Source organism: Falco biarmicus, chromosome 8 (genome assembly GCF_023638135.1).
Source record: "Falco biarmicus isolate bFalBia1 chromosome 8, bFalBia1.pri, whole genome shotgun sequence".
Classification (NCBI taxonomy): Eukaryota; Metazoa; Chordata; class Aves; order Falconiformes; family Falconidae; genus Falco; species Falco biarmicus.
Window position 1 is genome coordinate 48,763,243 of NC_079295.1, and position 26,626 is coordinate 48,789,868.

The 26,626-nt window shown below is 36.0% G+C and overlaps 1 protein-coding gene across 3 annotated transcripts in view; it reads right to left on the reverse strand.

Annotated features, from left to right (window-relative positions):
* Positions 1-26,626, reverse strand: part of DOCK2 (dedicator of cytokinesis 2) — a 197,751-nt gene that overhangs the window by 123,635 nt on the left and 47,490 nt on the right. For all 3 annotated transcript variants that reach the window (XM_056348606.1, XM_056348605.1, XM_056348607.1), the window contains exons 24-27: positions 24,178-24,248; positions 23,402-23,508; positions 8,149-8,297; positions 5-100 (exon numbers count right to left, since the gene is read on the reverse strand). In XM_056348606.1, coding sequence (XP_056204581.1) covers positions 5-100; positions 8,149-8,297; positions 23,402-23,508; positions 24,178-24,248 — 423 coding nt within the window. The remainder of the gene's footprint in view (positions 1-4; positions 101-8,148; positions 8,298-23,401; positions 23,509-24,177; positions 24,249-26,626) is intronic.

Consider the following 26,626-nt stretch of genomic DNA (forward strand, 5'->3'; position numbering starts at 1 on the left):
TCACAATTAAGGGATCATCTCGCCCCATTGTAATAACAGTTCTGTTCACTGTGCGTAATAACAGTACCATTATTTCTTGAATATGGTGATAAGTTGATGCCTGAAAATGAAAAAAATAAAATGTTTTAGTAATAAACCCATACTCTTGTAAAAGAAAGAAGAAACCAAGTAATTCCATGTTGACAGTTCAAGTTGTATAACATAACCACCTTATTAAAGAACAACTCTAATTCTTCTTGCTCACACTGCTCCTTAGTTCCTGCAATTTTAGTAGAATACTCATTTCAAGTGGCACAGTCAAACTTTCACCCTACCTATCACACACCTTTTTTTTTTTTTTTTTTCTTTCAGATATTTACTTCCCATCCCTCGCTCAACGGACTTGTGTTTTCCCAGTAACTGTGTCGCCTGTAGCTTAACAGCAATACCCTGGTGACAGACAGCTAAGGCAAACTGTATCATAGTTCTCCACATCTGTCAATGGCCCTCAGGGCAGTCTGGACCTCAGTAATATTCTTAATTGCAGTCACAAGGTATATGATTTTTAGAAGACAAAGTTGTCTTGATTCCACTTTGCAGCTCTGTGAGGGTACAAATTAAAGACTGTCTGTTCTTTGGTCCCATTGCTAAGGTACTGGTCATGTTGCCTGCAAAAGGATGCTTGATTATTTATTTTAAAATGCTGAGCAGAGGGGTATAACCTTCTATTCACCAATGTCATTGACCTTATTCTGATTCCTAGACAACTTTGGAAACTAGCACGCAACAATCAAAGAAAAAGTCTAAACAAATTTCTAATAGAAAAAAAGAAATTAGTTTACACCAAACAAGGAGTCTCTTTAATGTCACATGTGGTATGGAAAGAACACAATTATAAAAGCCATGGTGATCTCTTAACAGTATTTTAGGTGTTGAGCTCCAATACCACCCCAAGAGAAACTTCTGACTTTCTTTTCCTGCCCCACCCCGAGGCATACAACATTGTCTCCTTCCTTTCCGCTGTTTTGATTAACCTGGATCAGGCCAGAATCCCCCACAAGAGAGACCTTCCTCGTGTCTAGCCATTTAGCCTTATTGCGTCCTTTGACTATGACACATGTAAGCTTAAATGATCTTCTTGCCTGTCACAGTATTTCAAAAGTTACTATATTATATGAATGAACAACGTATTCACAGAATATTTTGCTTGCTGGTGGTGGTTTTTTTTTTTTTAATTTACATTTCTCTGGTACACTCCCATATTTATAAAAAGACTACACCTGACAGCTGCAGCATAAAAGACACATTTGTTCTCACAAAGCTGCTTTCTCCTCTATCTCCTTTGCTTCCCAATATGCATACTGTGAGCTTTAAGGTTTATGCCAATCAAATAACATGAAAACCATACAGTGCATTGGCTCTTTGTATTTTAAATGCACTGGAAGCAACAGTGAAATTAAAAATAAAAACCTACAGTGCATCTCTCCCCACACCAACTTTAATAACTAACCAAATATTCTTCTGTCTGTTGGGGATTTTCCCCTATTTTTTTCAAATCACCTGAAAAATCTGAGATAAAACTGCACTTTCTTCTAGTAAAACATAACCACACTTTGTCACACAGCAAAGCAAATTCTTCAGGTTTATGCAGAATTCTAATCAGAAAGACACTTTTCATTTGAAGAGCAACAAGCAGAATCTTTTGGCCTCTTTGTTGCAGAAGCAGCTTTCCATACTCATTTGCATTACAGTAATGTCAAAGTAACTTTCAAGAAATAATTACCTTCAGATAAAATACACTCTGGGCACATTTTTGATACATCTTCAGTGTATGCTGTTAATTAATGTTGTTTTATTTACAGAGGTCTACACAAATTTTCTGTTTTGTTTTCAAATCTTTTTCATATATCTTTCTTGAACTTTGAATAGAGTAATATATTTTTATGATTGTGCACATCTGTCCAAAAGCAGTTTGCCAGCTCTTATTCTTGAGTATTTAATTTTTTAAAGAATTTCAAAGATTGCTTTAAAGTGTAGAACATTTGTTAGCCTGTGCATTGAGATATCCATCAAAATTTAGCATTCTATTTCAAACAAGCAAACAGCTGTTGAAAGAATGCAGAGGACCTGTGGCAAGCCACCTGACAAAATATGTAATTTTATCAAGTTACCAGTTAACAAAGCAGTAAAGGAAAAGTGAAGCAACTTAAAGTCCAACCCTGTCCCTGAATTTTTCATTTCTTATTTTCATCAATTTGAAAATACAAACATGAAATTGAGAAGCTTCAATATTTAACTTCCCCATAACTACAGCAATTATGCATACCTTTATCTCAACCATAAAACAAGCCTCTTTAAAGTTATACGGCTACACCTATATCAGCAATATGGTTCAGAACAAATTTTGAGGCAAATCCCTTGATCGCTTCCATTTACCATGTACTGCTTCTGAGTGGTTTTGTTGCATACAAACTAGATTATTTCCAGACTGAGATAAACTAGAAGCTCCTTGACAGTGCCAGAAATGAAGACGTGAAGTTCTTCATCAACGTTTGGGCCACACTAGCATAAGGTCCCCTGACATATTACGATTCAAAATATATTCATTTATCATAGCTGTTCTTATAATATTGATTACCACTATATTGAAAAAAAAATAATCAACAGCCAACAACTGTAAACTACATAGTAGCACTTTACACACTGTCCCTGGGCACAGGGAAGTCACTTGTTCATTAGTTTGTGTATTGCCCCCCCAGTCCAAAGATGAGGGCTCTATCTAACTTTGCTTCCTGACACATTTCAGTACATGCTGTGCCATTATTAGTAACAGTTCAGAACATTACATAGTTGTTTTAACAGTTAGCCGTGACTCCATTATTAAATATGAGCTCTATTCTGAATTCAAAAGTAGTGCACAACACGCCTTTCCTGGAAAAAGCATAACATGTGCTCAAGCATGCAAAAGTTATTTTCTGCTAATCATTTGATTTTTCCGAGAAATGTTAGCAAATGAATTTAAGCAGTTTCTTTATGAAACTGAAACTACCTTTCTCCTTGATAATCTAAGAAACAATTAAGCATTCAATACTGACATTACTAACAAGAAAAATAGTGTTTTCACACCTTGCCTATACACAGGGGTTCAGCTTTTAACTAACAGCTTCTAGTTTCAGAAGGCAGTCTAGCAACCAACTGTAACCTGTATTTTCTTAAATCATGTTTCACTTCACAAGGACAACATATGTTTTTAGTGAAATCTGGAAACCCCACCATTTGGCTGCAGTCCATTTGGTTAAACATAAGACTTTTCAGAAGCTAAATTAACAAATTGTACCATATAAAAATGTTCTCTTGGAAAACATGAACTTGATTATTCCATTCAATAAAATATGGTCATCTAAAATGTATGCTTGTCTTCACTCTTCAGAAGGACTTGCTAGGTGACCAAGGCATGAAACAGAATTCATACATGGTATGCAGGTCAGCAATAGGAATTCTCTCTCCAAACTCAAATACTTTCAGATTCATTGATGGATGGATGGCACGCACTGGACCACAAATTACTTAACAAAAAATCCGAACCAAACAAAAAATCACTCTCTTTAAAAATATCTGTGCAGGGTAATAGTGTTTGATTTAGCTTTCACATTCTACTTAAACTTTTAGGGGGTGGGGACAAAAATTAGAGTAATTCCATTATCTCTGAGTCAACCACGCACTTCAGAACATGACAGAGTGCTCATTTATTTGGACAGTGACAAACACGGACTAAAGTGAATGGCCCCTTCAAAATTATATTACACAGCCTGTACTTGGCAGAGTCACCTCTTTGGTCAAAACATTTCAACTGTCCCAGCTGTGTCCCTTCCCAAACTTTTGCCCAACTCTGGCATGGGGCAGGGTAAGAAACAGAGAAGGCCTGGACACTGTGCCAGCACTATTCAGCGATAACTAAAATTTCTATTCGTGTGTTATCAACACTGATTTGGTCACAAATCTAAACCACAACACCATATGGGCTCCGTGAATAAGATGAACTGTATACTAACCAGATCCAGCATGCTTGCTTTCTTATGTATCCAGTTCTGTAACTTTTTGTTCCCTCTCTGACATACACACACAAAAAAGAGCACACATAAAAGGATAAAGATATTTAAAAAAAAAAACACAACAAAACTTAGTTCATAATCATGCATTGTTTTGACTGAAAATTGTCTGCAGAAGACTTTAAGGTAACTGGCCCTAAAAGAACATGCAGGTTCCCTGACTAAATTCCTTTGAAATTCTCTTTTACTAAAGTCTTAAAATCTGTCATAAATTAGGCAAATGCTTTACAAATTTCTGTACAATTCTAAAACACTTCCAGACTTGTTCGTTAATATAATCAGTTTAAAATGCAGCTGCTGCCAATTACTGACTTTGCACACAGAATAGGAAAAGATTATACATCTCACTTCCACTTGTATTCTCAGCCAAGGTGATATTTTAGATACAAAGAGAAAGTTTACTATTATTCATGTAAAAACTATAAATAAAAACTTGTTCTAGTACAGTAAATATTAAACTATAGGATATATGTTATTAAAGTCATCTTATGGAGGGCTATCAGATTTCATGCAGTGAGGTTGTAAAGGGGAACAAAGGAAGTGTTTTCAGGTAAAACAGAAACAAAAATCAGGTATTTCACCATGGCCTTTTTCAACAACTTACATGTCTGAGGTTTACTATATTTTACAGGTACTGAAAGCACACAGACTCAAGCTATGAAGCTAATTTTAGGCATGATTCAATCAAAACAATGTCATCTATGTCCAAAACTTATTTGCTGTAGAGGCAATTTGAAATCAAATATAAGCATCTCACCCAGATGCCTAGCAATGAATGCCTATCCATAAAAAAAAATGTCCTTAACATAAACCTGTATTCTTAAAGATGTACTTCCTACCTGCAGCACCCAGCAGCTAGACAGCAGCTGACAAATAGTGTTTGAACACAAGGATGTGATGACTCTCATGTTCCCAGTCGCTAAACAATGTAGAGCAAAACAGTAGAGCAGAGCTGGTAATGTCACAGTACCTTCTTTAACAAAGAAAATACTTTCTTCAAAAAATCTGTAATAATTTCAAAGATCACCTTCACAATATAAATTTTGACCACACAAAACACAGAACAACTACTGCTGCTTATTTTTTGTTCTTTGTGTATATACTACTTCTGGTGGTTTTGACAGAACAAATCCAATACAAAAATAACAAATTTAAGTTCATAAAAAGTTTTAAATATTAACACAAACCCAAATTTCTTTATTGAGATGGAAAAAACCAGAAGAAATATAGACAACATGTTGGTGTTTTCAAGACAGAGTTAAGCTTACAATTAATGTTGTAATGTGAGTCTGCCACTAATGCCTGAATTTTTCTCCTCCAGTGGGTCAAATCATTCATTTCCTTAGATGCTAAAAGATAAGGCGATGAAACGTTCAACAGAAAATTACATTAATCTTAAGGTTCAAGGGCAGTCCCATAAAAAATAATTTGGTTAATTACCAAAACAATTCTCTATATCAGACTGAAAAGATACTCTGAAGGAGACCACCCAAACACTACTACGATAAAATTCTGGACATACAGTGAACCTTTTCCATTTGCCTGTATGAGTATGGAAATACAAAATGTTTCCTATTGCAAGTCAGAACTTTGAAACAAGATTTTTCACTTCAGCTGGAAAGTCAACATCTATGTTGCACCCAAGAGACATCTGCACTGTCTGAAAGACAAATTACTGTTTGATGCCTTAGATACTTCTGTATGGAAGGTGTTACATTCCTTTGGTCTTTTTTCCTCCTTCAGGTAAGTCACCTCAAAAACAGATTTTTAGTGCTGAAGCAGGACCAGTCTTTAGCATAGCTAAAAAAATGAGACTGTGACCCACAGATTCTTGTTGCAGCACTTATCAAAACTAGCCGACTGCAACTAGGCCTTTACCATCCCATACCAAGTTAATTTCAATAAGTAGCTCCTGCACCTTGCCCCAGCACAGCCACCAATCCCCACAAGGTTTCAAAAGTTCATCTACTGTCCGTGCTGTTTCTTCATCCTCTTCAAGCCAGTCCACCCTGATTCTTGCCTCTGCTGTGTCCCTTCTCCAGGCTCCTCTTCCAGTCAGCCTCTCCTCATCTGGGCCCCCTTCTTCTCTCTGCTTCTCCCAGGGCCTCTCCTTGTCTCTCTTCCATACCCCTTAGAGCAGGGGTCCTCAAGCTGGCCCCCGCTATTTACAGAACCCCCCCCGCCCCCCCACTGGGGGTTGGGGGGGGAAACCAAGTAGCCGCAGAAGAATTCCTGCCACTTCATCCACACACCAGCCCCCTGGTTAAAAGGTTTGAGGACCCCTGCCTTAGAGCTATTTAACTCCTTCACAGGAACCAGCCACAGCTGCACCTTATCCATGTCAACCAACCCACTGCCCCTGAAACCAGCCCACAGCTATATATTATCAATGTTAATTAACCCAGCTTCATTCCTCTCTAATTCCTCTACAGATTCTCTGTCAAGGGAAGAAAAAACTACTAGTAAGTCATGCATTTGGTGTTGTACCTAAAAAAAGAAAGTCTTATATTTAATGCCATATACCTTGTCCCTGTTCAGCAATTGCATTGCCAGAAGGTGTGCCAGGGTATGTATTTTTTCCTCAACAGAAGCACCTTCTTCTTTTGTTGATGTCCCAACTATTCTACAATGTTTCTTATGAATATGATGCCTCCAGAGGGATCGTCGTGCTGATAACCACTACTGGATTTAAACATAGTCCAAGGGACTTTTCTCCTCATATTAGAAATTCATCAGTATTTATTGCAAAGACAATCTGTAGATAATGGCCAAAAACTTCTCACAGAGAATCTCCAGTTTACAGGTTACACCTTCCTTAAGAGAAACTATTTTTAAAAAATGCCACTTTTGTTTTAAACAAATGTGAATGTGTGGTTGTTTTGTTGTTTTTTTAATGTATGTGTTTTAAATTCTCAGCAATTTTCATGACAATGTGTTACATGTTGCCTAAAAAGCCATTGTTTATCGTAGTACAAAAAGGTTTGTCTTGTTACCTCCTCCAATAGCAGTAAAAGCACAGAATGCATTACATGCTTTTAAACATCACCATTTATACAAATTACATAATTTTCATTGGATTGTTAAAAGACTGACGTCCAAACCTGTGAAGAGTACAATCACCCATTAAACCTCCATTCTCCAGCTGTTTAAACATACACATCACACTGATCAGTGAAAAAAAAACCCAAAAAAACCCTATTATTAAAGACAATGCTCTCCTCATTGATAGAATGCATTTGATTTTAAATACAGCTGAGTATTTGCCTAATGTTGCCTACTCCAACAGGTCCATGTTCTTCCTGTGCTGAGGACCCCAGAGCTGGACACAGTATTCCACAGAGGACCTCACAAGACCGAAGAAGCAGAATTGCCTCCCTTGACCTTCTGGCCACACCTGTTTTGAAGCGGCCCAGGACACTGCTGGCTTCCTGGGTGCGAGCACACATTGCCAGGTCACATCCAGCTTTTCACCCACCAGTAGCCCCAAGTCCTTCTCCACAAGGCTGCTCTCAATCTCTTCATACCCCAGCCTGAACCCAGGTGCATGACTTTGCACTTGGCCCTGTTGAACTTCAAGAAGTTTACATGGGTACACTTCCTGAGCTTGTCCAGGTCCCTCCGAATAGCATACTGTCAGGCATGTCAACTGCACCACTCAGCTTGGTATCATCAATACCATTGAAACCAAGCTTGCAGTCATAATATTCTAATTAATTTCAGTGTGTATTCCATTGAACTTTACCAGTCAAAAATAAAAATGCCCAAACCTTTGCTAGGAGAAAACAAAGAAATCTTACTGCTTTTATTAATACTATGGTGATTTACAGCAGCTGACTATTTAAAGTTATGAAATAAAAAAAGATAGCATAGATTTCAGTACTTCACCTTTCATACCTCAACTGCCCTTTAACATAAATTTATGAAAAATGGGAGAAAAGTTCAATTTGCCACTGACTTGTATTAAAAATTTATATGAGATTCATCAGCATCAATAATTTACTACCTAATCAGCTCAGGCTTACTACACACTTGGACCATCTACATCATCATCAATACTTACAGGGTCTTGACAGCTCAGAACCTCCAGGATGCTATTGAGTAATTCAACACAGTACTTCTTCTCTTGGAGCTGGAGCTGCTGATCACCCTTCTGTTCCAGTAATTCTCTCAGCTCTTTTGTAATCACAGGAAGCAGAATGTCCCTGCATTCTAAAATAAATGATATTATCTTAACAAATATAAATAAAATGCTATTTGCAAATAAACCTTCCTCCAAACAGTGAAACTCAATACGCCTTAACAGCTGCAGTCCCTTCCAAGGTAGAATTTTTGATTTTCCAATCATGCCTAAGGGATACTCTTAAACTTGCGTGGTATTTTTGTGAGTCAACAGTATTCTCATATATGAAAAACACAGCTTCCTGACAAAAATAATCTGTTTCAGTTAAATCCTGAAGACTCTTTTGCTTGTCCCAAACACTTAAGGACAAACTATCCACTTTAGATACAAAGCAGCTGGAAATAAGCTATGTTTGAGTAGTGACAAGTTTTTAATGCAAGAAAAATACTATACTTATTATTTTTTTCTGAAAGTAAGACACAAACAGCAACAGAATTGTTCTATGTGCATCATTTTGAAACATACTTTCTAAGAACATATAAAAGGATACAGACAAGGAAAAGACTCTAATGAAAGGCCTATCAAGCCTATGAGAGTGAGAGCTATGCATACTTTCATCCTTGTGTAAATATAATGAAGCTGACATAAATAGTAAGCTAGATTTTAATCTCACGTGTACATTGACTTTTTAAGACAGAGGTGCTTATAGGAAATATTGGGAGGACGAGATGCACAAATTTGAAATAACTTTAAGGAAAGCACTGTCTACCTAGGAAAAAAGATATAGAAGATTTTTTTTTTTCTGATTTGACACATGCCACTGAGTGATTTAAGTAGCAACTTACTTGTAAAGTGCTATGTAATTAAAGAGTACAGCACAACAGAGTGAATAACTGAGCAGATGCTTCAAAGATTTGTTGTATTTATGAAAATAACCTGGGAACAGAGCTAAATGTAGCTTCAAAGGTTCCATCACAGAATAAAATTTGTATAGAACTCCAGAAGCATTCTAGTCTCAAACAGCGAGATGAAGTTCTTACTCATTTCCTCTCAACTGATTTCTTATTGATTAAAATTCTTGTCTGTTTTAACTCTTTGGAAAAATATCAGTATCACCATTTGGATATTATTTTCTATCAATAACACATATCACAGTTTCTGAAAAAATAATAGAAAAACACTAAAAAACTTTATACTGCAAACAAAAAAGAAAAAGTGGCTTATTATTTTTTCTTTTAGGAATGATTTACAACACCTTTACCCAGACATACAGCACATTCACTGATAAACAAGTGGAGGGTGAGGTGGTGAAACTGTATCCAATGTGTTTTAAAACAATCCAGGGGCTCAGAATTCCCCCCAAATAAGGGTGCTAGAACAGGAAGACAGGAGGGTAAGAAAGAAAGAGGAACAGAACGGGAGGGAAGTAGATAATGTATTTCTGAATTTTGCAGATCAAGCAACACAGGCTATCCATGCAGATCATTCTTATTTTAAGTAACAGCTCCAAGTGATATAAAGCCAGGAGCTTTTAATCACATCTAAAGGGCAGAATAATTTCTTGCCTCAAAAAGTGTCTCTACTTTTAGTAATGCCACACCATGAATAAAAACCTATTTATCCAATTTTCTGTAACCCTTGTTTCAAGCTACAAGAGCAATCTTACTCAATGACTAAATCACAAACTCACTAGGGAAACATGAGTTAAAAGAACACATCTCAACACAAGCCTGTTTAAAGAGCAGCATGAAAAGAAATTTCACTCAGCTCACAGTTCATGCATGTGACAAATTCTGCACACAGATAAGCTTCCTGCACTTAATGCAAGCCCCAGACTAGCTCTCCGATGCAGAAGCCGAATAGCTTCATTTAAAAAGCACTTAGTAAAACATGCTAGCAGGGGGTAGTAACACTTCTAAAGCACTGTGGGGATTTGTGCCCATGGAGACAAACTCCCCTCCAAAAGTCATCAATACTGATAGATTACTTGTCTACAGCTGTAGAAATCAAACATCAATACAGTTTTCTGAAACTGAGATGTGATTTGTTAGCAAATTCTTTCTTGACTTGCTTACATGAAGTACCCCTAGTAACTAATTATAAATGCAAAAAATGCAGTGCCATTAGCTTCTTGACCAAAAACTAAACCTAAGAAACATCATTAGCAACATTAGAAGTTATGTGCAATACCTTTCAAACTTGCTGAAATGTGATAGTATTTATTTTTTTTAATGAAGTAAGGTTTATAGATTCAGTCAGCAACGAAGTACAAGTTGTAAATTGGATTTTTACCTACCTACATTTGAAAAAGCTAGAAAACAAACTTTAGTTCATTTTCATTGCAGTCTCTGAAAACTGTCCTTGATAGTTTAGGGTAATTTGGTAGGAATTAGTTCATAGTATGATCAGTTCAGGATTCATTCATCAAGATTCTGACCACTCCAAAAATATCTAGGATATTTTTTCCTTTGGACATAACATGTATTGCTAACCAAGTTCTATTTCACAATGTTTATGATAAAACCAATAAACATATTAGTGTAAACACCTGCTAAACCTACTGGTATAAACACCCACTTCTCTAAAACAGCAATGACTGTTTCTTTCCCACTGCAGGGTTGAACTGAAAGAGTTATTTTGCCAGACTTTTAAATTCTCCACACAGTCCATATGCTGCTGAAATAGAAGCTGCACATCACCTCAGTGAGATACATGCAAGGAACTTGCTTATGAAATTACAAAAGAGAAATTAAGATGGAACTGCAGTGGATTTCCAGCCTGTTAGAGAAAGATGACATGAATTTAATAAATTTTAAAATGGGCCAAACAAAATTAAGAAATGGACTCACAACTGAAACAAGTACTTCGGACTGGACATAAGGAAAAACTTCTTCCTCATGAAGACGGGTCAATCAGTGAAACAAACAGGTTGTCCAGTCTCTGCCCTTGCAGTTTTTCAAGACCCAGTTGGAGCAAGCCCAGAGCAGCCTGGTCTCACTTCATAGCTGACCCCATTTTGAGTGGGAGTTTGGACTCGACACATTCTCAGGTTCCTTCCAACTTGAAAGGCTCTATGATCCTTCATTGCAAACATTGCTAATTAAGGGTAGCATAGCAGTACTTTGGTGCACTGCACTGCTAATCCTCAAAACCAGAAGATAGTAGCCAACTACTGATAATTAAGTGCCAGCACAGAGCAATAAATTTACAGGAGACTGCTGGATCTTGAATCTTTGGAAAATGGAGGGTCTTAGAAAGCTAGGAACAAAGGTACCTCTCTCCATATATACCTATATACGTAAATCAACATTTTTAGGGCTTGTCATTTTTTCAATCCATAGACTCAAACAACATGGTTTCCTATAGCAGAAGAGATAACATCAAAATCATGACTTTACAGATAGTTGGAAGAAACCTATTTATTATCAGTGCAGTCTGTATCACTTAGGCAGCATCAGTAGAGGGGGGGGAAAATGCTTCACATACATTTAACCTGTATGGAAATACACATGCAGCAAGCACTGAGGGACATGAAAAAAATCATTTTCTCTTTTCTGATACCCACTCTGCCTCATCCTTGTCTTCCTTTTCAGTTTCTCTCACTGCATGAAAGATATGCTGAAGAGATCATACATCACAAGCTAAACCCCTCAGTCTTTCCTATAGCATTGTGGATGCAATACCCTAACCCAAATGACAGGCAATAAAGCTCATCTACCTGCGGTGTCACTGCACTTACTTGTCTACAGTTATATCTGCGTCTATACATGGCAACATTTTGTGTCGGAAGTTCTCTGCTTTAAACCTGCTGTGTAAAAACTCCACTATTTATAAGTATGCATAACTTTTACTCTAACATTCTGCAATAAACACAATAACTGCTGTAATTAATACAAGGTGAAGCTGGGCATATTTTGACAAACACATACAACCTGTAAGTAATCTACAATTACATGTCATAGGAATACAGATTCCTAATCAACAGCACGTAAAAAATTTAGCTGGCAATTGTTTTCTCATAAAAAAAAAATATTCTTCAAAATAGTGCCTTAAAACATTTCCACTTAAAAAAAAATCAGGAGGGACTGCTGTGCTGACAAGCCTGTTCCTAACAGGAAAGTTCAAAGCCATATCAAATTACACAACATCTCAGCCACTTCTTACCGCTCACAAAGAGGATGGAACGTTTCATGCATGTACCAGTTTCACATCTGCCAGGATAAACATATTTATTGCCCTGACTCTTCCAAAATAATACCCAGCTCAGTATTTAAGCCATTAACATCTCCTGTGAAATGTCTGACAGCTAGCAAGTACAAAAGCTCTCTTTGGGTAGGTTTTAAAGTTACAGGAAGCAACTGGATAGTAAATCATAATAAAAATCTATACTTAACAAGCTTTATTTCAGAAGTGAAGAACAGTCATTGATCAAGGGGGATCCCCCAAATCAGCTAAATTAAATTTGAAAATTGTACTAAAAAAAAAAAAGTAGTATTTCAAGGTAGGTATTATGTATATATTAATCACTAAATTCCATCTGACTTCACATGCCAGTGATACCCATTTAACCAATGACCGAGAAGTGTAGAGGAGGTCATGAGTTACAAGTTGCACTGGACACCTTAAATAGGAATGGAAGTAAACTTCACTGAATTTAAAACTCCTCTATACCATGGTTTCAGAATTATCCTACCAGAATGTATTATTTTCACTGTTGTCTGTAATTCATTTAAAAACCACACACATGTATTTTGGTAAAAAGAATAGGTCTTTGACATAATTCTTCTTCTGCATAAACCCATTCCATACTTCTTAACGATTAAAAAAGCACAGCTTTTTGTGTAGACAAAATTTTTCTGTTGTACTGAGGACAGCTGAGACAGAATGTACAATTGATCTCCAGTTTTAAGAGCTAATTACTCTGCAAGCCTCATTACTCCCAGTTGTACTTTCCATTATAAATTAAAATTTGATCCATATTTGATACATACAGAATCTATTACAAGGACTTAACATATGCAGCTGATCAATTATTTACAATGCATTTTCAGATGTGAACAATGTTGAAGTGAAAAGCTACATGGAAATTCAAAGGTAGTTTAACTAGGCTTTGCTATATTATTTGCTTTTCTAAATAACCAAACCAGCAATTGTAATTAATGGAAAAGTTGATCAATATATATTTTTATAAGCAAACTGTATTTTTTTGTGCTAATTACTTTGGTTTAGAGAAAGGCTATATTTTGTGACTGGCTGCTAGATAAATGTAGCTTGTTAGTTAAGGCAATACAGAATAATTACTTTATTCTGTGTGTAGTGAACAACTCAGATAATGTAATTCTAGGACATTATTCATAAACAAAAGACAAAAGGCTTAGAAAAGGAACATGAATTAGGTTTTATAAGATCCCTATCACTTAAAGCCACCCCATATGAGGATGCAATTCATATATGTTTTGATGAATGCATGCAATCAAAGTAACCGGAAAAGACTAGCATTGGTAGTGAACAAGTCCTGGTCTCAGCCTGAGCCTACAGGTGGACTCATATTAACATAAAACTGTCTCATGCCTTCCTATCTCAAAAAATCCTGGTAAAACCATTTCACTAGAACATCCTACAAAATATGAAATTCCTCTATTATCTTGGGACAAGGAAAAGTTTTCTGAATGGGTTTATAAATTCCAGATTATAATATTAATGTATCATTGCACAAGTTAAGCAAGCAAAATGAGCAAAGTGCTCATTTGAGCATGAACAACTCCTTGTCTAGGGAAAAGGGGTGGAAAAAAAAAAAAGACTATCTGGAAGACAGTGATCAAGAAAATAAAGAGCCAAAGTGAAATTTTCTGTTGTAGTATTTGATGATCCAGACTCCTTACTGAGTGCACCCTCAAGTCTGCAGAGGACACCAAGTCAGGCAGGAGTACTGATATGCTGGGGGGCAGGAGGCTCTGCAGAGGGGTCTGGAGAGGCTGCATCAAACGGCTGGAGCCACTTGTATGAGGTTCAACAAGGCTTAGCGCTGGGTCCTGCACTTCAACTTGATAAATGATGTGATAACATTGTCAGAGACATATATTTTTTCTTAACTTTCAGACCCATGAAAAAAACAAATGTTCTGACTGGCTTTTGTTTCTAGAAGCCAGAATAAAACATATGCTTCGCCAAATGGTATTTGAACACATAAAACATCAACATACAGTTCTGAGCATCTTGCTTTTATTTCGTCAAGGTCTGTTAAAAGTACATATCAACCCCAAATTCCAACCCACTTCTCAGAGAGAAGTTCCCTGGTAGCACCTTCATGAATAAGGACAGGTAGATTCATTCTCATAAGATTAATCAGTTTTCTGTTTTCAGTTTGGGGTTTGGCTGGGTTTTTCTAACCCCTCTATTCACTTTATTCTCCAGAAAATATCTCATTATTTCTTCTGTAACAGGTAAGTGAAATTCAAAGTCTGTCATTAATGCAATAACGTCATTAAAAAAGACATTTGGGTCTCCTTCAGCAAAAATCACAGACGGGCTTCATTCCTGACTGCTGCCTATGTGCAGCCAAAATGGTAATAAAGATTTAACACCACTTTTCTCTCCCTTAGGAAACAAGACTCTCTATTCCCTGGCATGCCTGTAGTCATATCCATCTGTTAGGATGGCTTCATGCCCACTCAAAAACTGGCATACCAATTTAATAAGGACATAGGTGTCATCTGAATACAGATTTAGAGCAAATCCTTAAAAATAAAATCACTGAACAACACTTTTCAATGAGGAGAGACTTCTGACGGTCGTCAGTGCTCAATTAAAGTGCCGGGCTTCTTCACAGAGGACATCTGTTCACAACTGTAGGCATCTTTCTTTTAAAAATCTTCCCTCTTAGATATTTGTTTTTTAACTCTTTGCTGGAAGCCTAGAAGTAATGAATTTTAAATGGTATATATTTTATTCATTGCTAAATCTGAATTTAAATTTCACAGATTAGGTAAGAGCCACAGAAAGGGGAGATACTACAGGTCACCTACACAGCCTGACAGCATTGTGAGAGGAAAATACTTTTTGTCTAGTAATAACATAGGATGGAGAAACACAATGGTGGAACCTTTGAAGACCACACGCAATGCTTCTGCTGACCATGCAAAGCAAGCATCAGCAAGTAAGGTTAGATACACAATAGCTACAGCATTGACAGTCACAGCACACCACAGCCACCAAGCATAACACTGCAGAATACAGCCAGTTCCCAACTTCAAGGCAGATCTTGAAGTTTCTCCACTCCTCACGGCAGCTGAATAATGCCATGTATTTGAAGGCAGCCAGAGCAACATGTAACACTGTAGCTGCTGTAGCCAAAACAGCACTTGAAGCATTCAGTGCCTTTTCCAGCTTGCAATCATAATAGTCTGCCAGCCTGCCATGAATGCCTGTCAGTGTATATTCTCTGCAGAGTCAAACATTTGTCTTGTGTTTGGATTATGGAATATTGTGCATATTTCCACATTTCATTTGATTACCAAAATTTTGCTCAAGTAACAGCTTCATATCAACTTCTGTAATATGTTTTTGCTCTCTCTTTTCCACTTGAAGCAGCTGTAAACAGAGTTTTTACACATATATTTAGAAGTTCATTGTTAAAACTAGTTCACCTAACTTGATTGAAATTTCCCTCAATATATCAAGATTTTAAACAAATATAACTAAAAACCTGCCATAATGGGTCAAGTCTATGGAAAAGTTACCAGCAGCTATATCAAGCATGTCACCTACTCCTCCATAAACAGAAGAAATGGCTTTAAACTACATGCATCCATCAGAAAAGTGTGCAGATAAATACCTAGAGATATGCACATGCCATCCTTATCCATATCAAAATACCACAGGAAGAGAACTGGCAAAAAAAGAATACAGAATTTGAAGTGATGCTTTAAAGGTAACGTACCCCTAAAGGCACTACCACATACCACAAACTGAGGAAGCAAAAAAAACCACCCTACTCTCCGAATGTATTTCTGAAATGAATATTTTCAAAGCTAAGTAAAAAAATCAAGACTGAATCCACAGGAAAGATTTTGTGTTTCAATAGAGAACTGTTTAAAAGGAATTTATGAACAATGAGTATTTTCAATTTTTTTCCCAGCAGCAAAAAATGGGAGGGTCAAATGCAGTAACAATTTCTTACATTCAAACATTTTAAAATGTTGAAAAGCTGTGTTGAAAACAGTGCAGGAAAACAATCACAGAAAACAAAAAAAAAAAAAAAAAAAGAAACTTTGGCTTAAATACTCGTATCAGTAGGAGTAAAACATAAGATTACAAGAACAGGTAAAACAAATATCTATAACTCAATTCCAGTAATAATAAACAAACTGGAAAATGTTTAATCAGAAATTAGTGTTTCTTATACTTTTTTTAAACAAAACTTTTTTCTTACAGTCCTGAAAGTAAAAACAATGCACTTAATTCTAAATCTTTATTTGGGTTACTTAGAAAGACTACAGACTTGATGCTGATTATATGCCGACACTTCAAAATCTTTCTTTGTTGACCCTGACTTGCAAATACTGAAACCACACCCTGAACATACAGCTGGATCTTTCAAAGAAAAAAAAATGAAACAAAACACCTAAATTCACAAAACCCTAAACATTATATTCCTTGTAAAAGATAGGCATTATACAACACCAACTTGCATTTGCTGACATATCATAGCCTATGTAACAAATTCAGGCCTTTAAAAAGAAGAATTCTGAAGAACATGAAGGCACTAGTCACTATCTTCCTGGTTTTTTCAGACAAAGTTCATTAAAGAGTCTGGCAGGACAATCTTAAATTGCTGAGGCTCCACTGTACAAAAAAATAACATTACCCAACCCATCTGCATTCACTTCATGCTATGTTACACATGCTACATTACAGTTCACTTATTTCACTGGGTCTGCTTAAATTTAATATTACAGTATTTAAGATTATAATCTCCTTGAAAAGATGCCATAGTTTAACCTGTATATAATTAATAACACACACACACAATATTCATAGCACAGGACCAATCTATTAACAGTTTTCCTCAGCTGCACCACAGAAATTTAGAAATGCAAGTAATACATGCATTACTTGATGAATAAATATCAGATCTGACTTAAATCTTTGCTCTTCTAGATCACCAACAGATGAACTACCAACAGTTTTCAAGCAGTGAAACGAAAGAATCCAAGTATTTCACAGGTAAAACTCAGTAATGTACACATAAATGTTAGGAAACTAGTCTAATGATGGTTGTGTGTAAGTATTGTACTGTTGTTTAAACAAGACAGGTAGAGAGAGTTCTTCAGTTAGGAAAAAAAAATAATTACTACAGTCTCAGCATTTCTCCTGGCATCTGGCAAATTAACCCCTACTGCTAACATATGTCTCTTGCTGCTGTTCTTCCAAAATCAGCAAGTGGTTTGCATATGCTGAACATGCAGTAGCTATGTCTACAGCCACAGTGAGTAGGGGACCTGGATTTCAAGCCAGGAGACTGCAACTCTATTCCCACCCCTGCCAGAGACCATCTGTGTGACCTACTTAGAGTTTATATTCTTCGGAGTAGATCTCACAGTATTCTGCTACAGCACAAACTCCTAATCAGGAGTGGACCTCTAGAGAATACAAAGTCAAAAGCAGCAGTGTAAATACATAGACATTTTATTATATGTTCAAGTACTTTTTATTCATTTCACACCAATAAAAAAAACCCCAAGCCTATTATCCCAAGGCTAACTGATTTACAAATTACAGCATAATGTTGGCAAATAACCCATGGTCATTTTAGAATAAAAATCTAGCTCCAAACACTATAAGCTCAGGAACACTAACTACAATAAAAATTGCATGTAATTTGTTAAGAGCTATGTCTAAATTTGGTGGTCTCTCAAAAATGGAGAGATGGTCAGGGAATTTTAGCAATAGGTTTTCTAAAAATCAAAAACTAAAAAAAAAAAAAAAGTTATGCATCAAAGTAGTTTTACATAGAAATGAATCAATTTTAACATATCTTTTCTTTGGTATTTCCAGTACAGAATTTCACATGAGGGAGAGAATAATCCATTACATCCCACTATACAAAGGGAAAGATATGTGACAGGAGACAGCTTCTTACATCGTAAATGAGACTTTGAAATCCCATTAGGGGTGCTTATACAGGACAAGACAATCATTTCTTTCCCTCTGATATCTTTAAATAATGAATTATTGAGTGATATAGAATGAAAGTGCCAAAAATTAGGGTTAAGATTTCTTGTCCTTTGATCAAGAAGGACATAATATTGTCTGAAGACAAAACCTGATAAATGTCTGTGCATTTGCTCACACATCCTGTTAGAATATTCTTAAACGTTATGGTGAAAGTGCACAAGCAGTTGAAAGCATCAGCCTTCCACCATTCAGCCCCTCAAACACCTGAACCACCATAATTCCTCTAAGCTGTATTATATTTACAGAGTGGGAACAAGAAATTGGTGCCTCAACAAAAAAATCTGTCAATGTAATTTAAAGGCTTCTAAAAGCGCTGTAGCACTGTGGGGCATTTGAAGACCAATTACAGTAGCAGTCAACAGGACCATGCATCCTATCTGACAAAAGCACTCTTTCCCGTGACAGTCTACAGTGAAAACTTTTGAATGTCTAATTATATGTATCTGTAAATTCAGTTTAACCTCAAGGCTTCCAACTTCAGGTTCATTTGTAACTTACTTAATAAAAACAAATTTCACAAATTTTTCAAATCTTTCATGTTTTTCCAAGTCTGCTTCCTTAGAAAATGCTGTGAACATCAATGGGTAAAGGAAAAGAAATACTAATATATGATATCCAATTGAATTATAAAGACAATGCAATCAGGAATGGAAATAAGTGAATTGAAACTGGAACTGTAATGAACTATGTGGAAAGAGACTAAATACTAGAGCCTGGAAGAAAAATGGATAATTTGAAACACATGCAAATTAATAGACTTCATTGTAATTAGCAATTTGGTTAAATATATTCTATATTCATGACAGAAAAAAATACTACCTGCTCTAGATAAATGTGAACTTTAGTTAATGATACTGTTGGCAATCTTAGCTTAATTATCATGATGCATCCTATTATGTGAAACACTACATATGCTTTCATTCTTGTAAATTACCTTCCACCTCATTGCTTGGAGTAATGAATCAGGCATTGTCTACACCCTGCAAACACAGTTGGTTTGCTACACAATTCATTTTAAAACAATATTATTTAATGTAGAGAAAAAAAAAACCACCTTTGGAATTTTGTATTTTACACCACATCAATGTACAAGAAAAAGGACTTGTTTGCTTTGTACCGTGCATAATATTTCAATAGCACAGTACAGAAACTTTTTTATAGTACTATAGTGTCGGAGATAATTAATCGTGTATTGGTCTTTTCACATTCTCAGTGCATATACTCAAACATGTTGTGGACTTTCCTCTATGGTAATTACAACTTGAAGGTTAAATCCAAGCAATATGAAAACAAAACATAAATGCAAATAATCATAAAATATCAGTTAGATAAAAGACACACTGTGATTATCCCAAGGTTGATTTTCTGCCATTAGTAATATAAGGGCAGGTTGAGTGAAAGGAAAGTTATAAAGATCATCACCCAAAAGAGAAACTCTTTGACTAAACACCCCAACAACTACTCAGGTAACACCACTGAGGCAAAAGTAACATAGTTGGCCATACAAAGCGGTGGAGGAATGGCAACTTCATCATAACACCATTCCATGAAAAGGAAAATATGCTTGCTAGACTCTATTTGACCCTGAGCTGCACTGAGGATGGTGAAAAGGTATGCCTGCCTCCCGCCCTGCCCAACCCAGGAAGGCGGGGAGGAGGGGGAAGGGAAATTGACAGGTTCAGTTATGTATAACATTTAAACTCTACAGTAACAACAAGAAGCAGTGTTATTGTGCTATTCCATCAAAATACTGAAGTACAAAATCTTTAAATGAATATTCTCTAGTTAGCAATATCATGACATAAGTCAGATATTGCTAAAATAATACGTCATGATAAAGCTAACACAGACTGGGCATGTTTTAGATTTATATTAAAATTAAATGAACTTGATTTCTATATTCTGGGCAACTCCTTCTTCAGAGGGCCATCCTTTGTTTTAAAGGAATAATTTAAAAATGATGAATCTATTTCCCCAGGTTCCTCTAAAAACAACAGCATCAAAGTATTATTATATAATTATATACCAAGTATTACTATAAGAAGTACTACAGTAAAAACACTTTAACATATATCTTGCATATATAATCACAATAAGCATATAAACAAGCTGTTAATTTCTACATATTATCAAATGCATACACTTTAACTGTCAACGACTAATGCAAGTTTGGATCACGATCTATTCAGTAACACAGGATCCAGTGCAAAGCAACTAGGCTGGCAAACTGGTTTGGGTATTATAGGCTGCCTTTATGGTCTCAGTTGCTTGGTTTTGCTGTCAAGTGTTTGATAGCACAGAGGGATTTTGGACATTTTTATTTTTTTTTCAGTTCATAAATCTAAGAATCTAAGACTAAATCAATCCACTAACTGTGTGTCTGGGAAAAATTACAATGTATTGATTATCTGGTCAGCAGTATACAAAAAGCACCATTTATTGTTTTAATAAAAGCTCCTCAAAATTAGAAATCCTCTTAGCAAAATTTCCTATTCATTACTACCTTTAAAAATACAGAAACTGAAAACATATATTCTTTTCATAATTCACAGCATATTCCAAGGCAGACATTTCCAATGACATACCAGCTATATATTTCAAGACATCAGACAAGCTGCATTTACAAACAAACAGCAATCTATTATTATTTATCTGCAAACAGCAAATTCTTTACAGAACATTTTGCATTAACAGACCACAGCTAAAGCAAAAGCCTGTTTAACACATGAAATGAGCACCACACTAAGATGACTATAATAGTAGCTCCCTTGGAATCCAAAACCCTACTCTTTTCTCTTCTGGAGCATACACAGATATGGAAGAAAGGAGCTGTCACTGAACAGAGTAAGATGCAAGTCAGCAGAACTGTGAAGCACACAGGATATTGTATGCTCAACTGTTTTCCTTCTGAATCTTTATTAGGGCTTTATTCTTTAAAGTAAGAGCATGGGATCTGTTGCCCTGACCAACACTCCTGACATACAAACCAATACCCAATGTATTTCAATGTGACGAGTATCTTCAAAGAAAAATTATCAAACCATTATTATTCCACAGCAGTGTCTGCTTTTGCTCTATCTTCTAAAATTCTGAGACAGAACAAGAAAAAGTTGAGATTTTCTTCCAGAAAAATGGTATTTGACTGGAGTCTAATGTGTCACACTGAAAGTGTAAAATTTAACAAAAGTCAGATTAAAACAAGTAATATCCTTAGTATCAAAATTAGAATTACCCAGCTGCTTTAAGTCTTTAACTGTTCTTGCAGATAGCAAAGCAGTAGATTTCCAGAGATGAATCAACGCTTTCGTAACCTGAGAGTTTAGGCCGGTACCTTATGTACCTATAGATTGCACAGAAGATTGTATGCATACATGCACCCCAAAAAACCTTCATATCTTACACTTAATTTCTTCAGTATTAAACATAGTCAATGTAACTGATAGAATTCTATTAACAACAAGTGCTCAAAAGAGAGCATTATTTTAACCCAAAAGCCTTTCAGCTTTGTGAGAGGATATTTTTTCATCTGGTCTAAATGCTACTCACCACAAGAAACAGAGATAAAGCTAAGACAGGCGCTTCTGATCTTAGAAGCAGCAGTAAAACCAACTGGTAGTGCAATAACAGACTTTACTTGTAAAATAGAAATAGTGTAAACTACTGGAAACAATTGTGAAAACAGAATTGCATCTGTTTGAAAATTAACTAGTTGGATCTCCTCTTACTAGCTTGGACTAGTGCCTGCAGATACCCAAGTTGTAACTACTTAAGTTCCACTGATTCAAGCAACCTTGAGTCTTACACATAGTTAAAAAAGAAATCACTGCTGATAACCATGAAATTAATAACATAAATATAGGATAAAATACTACTTAGCTTATTCTAAACAATAAAACCAACTAAGTTATTTTCTTGATTTTGTCCAGTAAATCTACAATGGTCTCAAAACACAACAGACACAGCTAATTATTGTTATAGCTTACAATACACATTTCAGTCTCAATAGAATGCAACACAGGTCTTAAAATAAAGCTGAATTTTTATCTGTCCTAGCTAATCAGAACTGCATCTCTCTTCTGGCAACACAGAAGAATGAGATGAGTAGAGCAATCCTCTCACTCTACTCATGCTCAGTACTATTTGCTACCTATTATTGTACTGTCAAGTTCCTAAAATCTTTGCGTATAAATTTTCAGAAACTGAAATTCTGATAAAAGGGACACTATCCGAGTAGCTCGTGTGCCTTTCAGTTCTGGAGGCCTTCTACACAACACTGAAATGCTAAGAGAGAACCAAACCACTCAGTTCACAAGAAAGGAGATCGAACACTTAATAACGAAGATGAATTCAACCACCTAGAACTGGGCTTCTCTGTCAGGATTCCTTTAGCAAAAATTCCCTTTCTGTAATAATATGAAGGAAAATTAAGCATAAGGCCGATAAAGACAGTTCAATATCACGTATCACTCCTGACTGTGGAGAAAGACACCAGGTTCTGATAAAGGTTAAGAAACTTCGTAATTCCCATAAACGAAGATGCTGCATTGCAGCGGAGCTATATTACAGCACAATCAGACTTTTTCCTCTGCCCAGACAGAGGCCTTATATAACATAAGCTGTGTTCACAAGGTTTCATTTCACATTCCTATTTCACTATTGAGCTTACAAATGGGTTGAAAGGATATATGTATCTCCACCCATCTAATCATTACATCATAAGAAAAACACAGAAAACTGTTCCACAGAGACTCACCTGTTCCTTGCTCTAGGCTAGCAGTCACCCCTTGCACAACAGCCATCTTGTAGAAAGAGGTGAATCCTCTCCAGAGGTCAGACTTCTGGCATTCACACTCTCTCAGTATTAGTTTTACTCAATTTCAAACATGAATTGCACAAAACATATCAGTCAACATTTTCACACCTATTTTAAGCCTTAAAGGCATTTTATTTTATTTACCTTGTTTTTTAAAAAGGTTGCTGCATACTATTTCCTTCATGGACTGCACTTTCTGCTTCTGTAGTTTCACTGGTGGAATGCAAGTGTAAAATTCATAGAGCAGCTGGCTGTATGTAAAGGAAAAGTGTCATAAATACTGTACAGATTAATTCATCATGTGTTAATAAACAGAGAAAGAACACATGATCACGTATTTCTAAACATCTATTTTGTTTTAAGACTTAGATTTATTTACCATATCACAAATATTGACAAGAGATCAGTAGCAGGTTAGAAAAAAAAACTTTCAAGAGAAACAAGATGAGGATGAACTAGATTTTGGTCATGTTTACAAGTGTTTATTGTTTTCCATTGTTTTCAATGGAATAACAATATTTTTGCATGTGGTGGAGGCAATTTATCTTTGTCTGTCAAATAAAGATAGATAATTATTTCAAACTGCTAAAATCAGGTTTGGTTTTCTGGAATAGGGCTTATTCAAGGGAGGGGCAGGGAGAGAGGAAGAGGGAAAAAAACATAGATTGTTCCACTTGCTCACTTTACTCACCTAGTTATTACTTAAGTATCAGGACACAATAATGAATTCTGTCACGATGTAAGACAGATGAGAACTCCCGGTTAAAAACATACGCCCAGAGTTCCACCCCTGTCTTGATCAGTACAAGCTGTCATAGCTTTGTTGACTTCAAACTGCTCTATAAGAATTTGTTGTTGACAGCAACGATAAATTTTATACACCATGTGATACATCTACTATACGCTCAAAAGCAGCTCACCTCAGTAACCTGGCATCAAAGACCATTTCAACATCATGAAGAACTGATGGTATGTACTTCAAGGCAGCAACCTGCATTGATATATAGATTGTGTTAATTCTGTATGTTTATCTGCATATACAGCATATAAAGAATACAGAGCACACCACTGAAACAGATGCACACAAAACAAATTATAAATTTGGACTTCTTTCCTCAGACTGAAATTTTACAACAGATTTTAATATTCATTTCACCATAGAGTACTAGGCACACAAGGGCTCTTACGGTAAGGATATGCAGAAGAACTTAAATAGAATAGTACCAAGCAGATCATATTCTCTTTGTATACCCCTGAAAGGTGTAAGATCCCCTTTATAGATCATAGTCTTTGCACACCACTAAGACTATAATTATGATGCAAATGTATAAACCAAGCACTGACTAAAGCAGAAGCTCTTTGATTATACTTTGTATGAATCCCATCCCAGAAATGTGCCACACAGGAGGCAGAAGTCAGGACAACTGTCATATATCCACCCCAAAGCTACACATTCTGGAACAGACAAAATAGCATCATCTCCCTAACCAACCACCTGAAGCTAAGCTATCTGATGGTTTGTCTTATCCTAACAATTTCTGAAGTGTATTTTGACAGTGTAGTTGAATAATCAAAAGATGGCAAGGGTAAGAAAGAGACACATGTTACTATTCTTACATGGAGAAGGATACTTAAGCAGGTAATTTTCAGGCTCAAAATAATCACTAACATTTAAGGCTAACACCCTTAAAGACTAACTTGCAGTACTCTGTCATAAAGTTCCTTTGCAGGTTGAAAGTATTTAGCCTCTATAGTATCTTTTGAAAGCACACATAGTAAAATATTTGCAATAAAAAGCAAAAATGTTAAACATATTTAACATTTGCTGGGCCACTGTCCTCTCATTTCTCTACTTATGCTTTAGATACTAAAAGCTGCCTACAATGATTTTTACATTCACAAAGTGACCTGTGACTTACCTTCCCACTAACAAGCTTGTACTTCTCAAATACTTTACATACAAAAAGATAAGCCATACTTCTTGGCTGCGAGCTGTAATAAATTTCAAGGAAAAACGGACTTTGTGATTTTAAAAGTATTTTTGGTAAAATGCTACATAATTTGTCAGAAAGGAGAACTTGGCCAAATTGATATAGGTCTGAAGCAGGTCATCAGTCTCTTCCTTCCCTCCCACCTTCCAATTTCAGTAGGTCACTTGCATCCTTTTCATGGAAGTTCAAATGTGCATAAAAATGCTGTGTAATCACTGATTGCCAGAAGAAGCAACATCTAGGGATAGTTATTTATCGAAAAGAAATTAGCTGTTTTTCTCTGATCTTATTTCAGATGAAAACCAGAATGTCTTTGTGCCAAAAACATTTTTGCCTGTCTAAAAATCTGACCACAGCATCAATTTTTGATTGTGCAAAAATTCTTAGTAAAAAGCTACAGTTAAGCTCTTCTGCTATTACAAACTTACAGCTGAAGAAAATATATTTAATTACGTCAATTACATTTGCATGCTGCCATAAATCCAACCATAGTAAAGAGAATCAGTTTACAAAGTTTTAGATTGACTACCCTCTTCTTGGTCCAGGTTATGAAAATAAAAAAAAAACAATAACAGCTTTACTTCATTGTGCAGTTTTAGTGTGTAATCTACTATTTTGCTGAAAACTAAGTTACAGTAATGTGAAATCCCGTATTACTAATATAGCTCAATTTCCCATAACAGGCCTGTTCTACCCAGGATACATCCTGGGTTAGTAAAATAGCGAGAACAAATCCTAAAACTATGCATTATGTAGATTCTTACTGTCTTTTCTTCAAGGTAACAGGGTGGGGTGTATGCTACAGGACTGAATAAACAAGTCATCCAATAAATACATGCTGAAATTGCACAATTTCCTTTCACTCAGAACAGCGGAGTTTACTGCCCACCTTGAAAACCATAGTAACTCCTGCTTTATGTCCTTTGCTTATAGGGACTGTAACTATTAGAATTTGTTTCCTGAGATTTTATAACTTGGTTTCAAACAACAGGAAAATCATTTGAACCACCATACAAAGATTAGTCTAAACAAAAACTTTATGAGAGAGCATTGCAAATGCACAAGTTGAACATTTGAAATACACACTAGCTGCCCCAGAACATCAATATTTCAGCTTGCTCAGGCCAAAAAAATGTATGTACACAGACGGTAAGACAACAGTTATGATAGAGGGCATAAACACATACAAAAATAGAGCCTAGTCAAATATTTCTAGTGAGGAGCGTAATGAACATGGCAAGACCAACAGGAAACTGAGAAGCACATCAAAACCACAACCAGCAGGGAGAGAATGTTAGTATGAATACACAATCAAAACTACAAAGAACAAGGAAGAAGAATTTTTCTTTCCAGTTACCAATCAGAAATTTTAATGTGC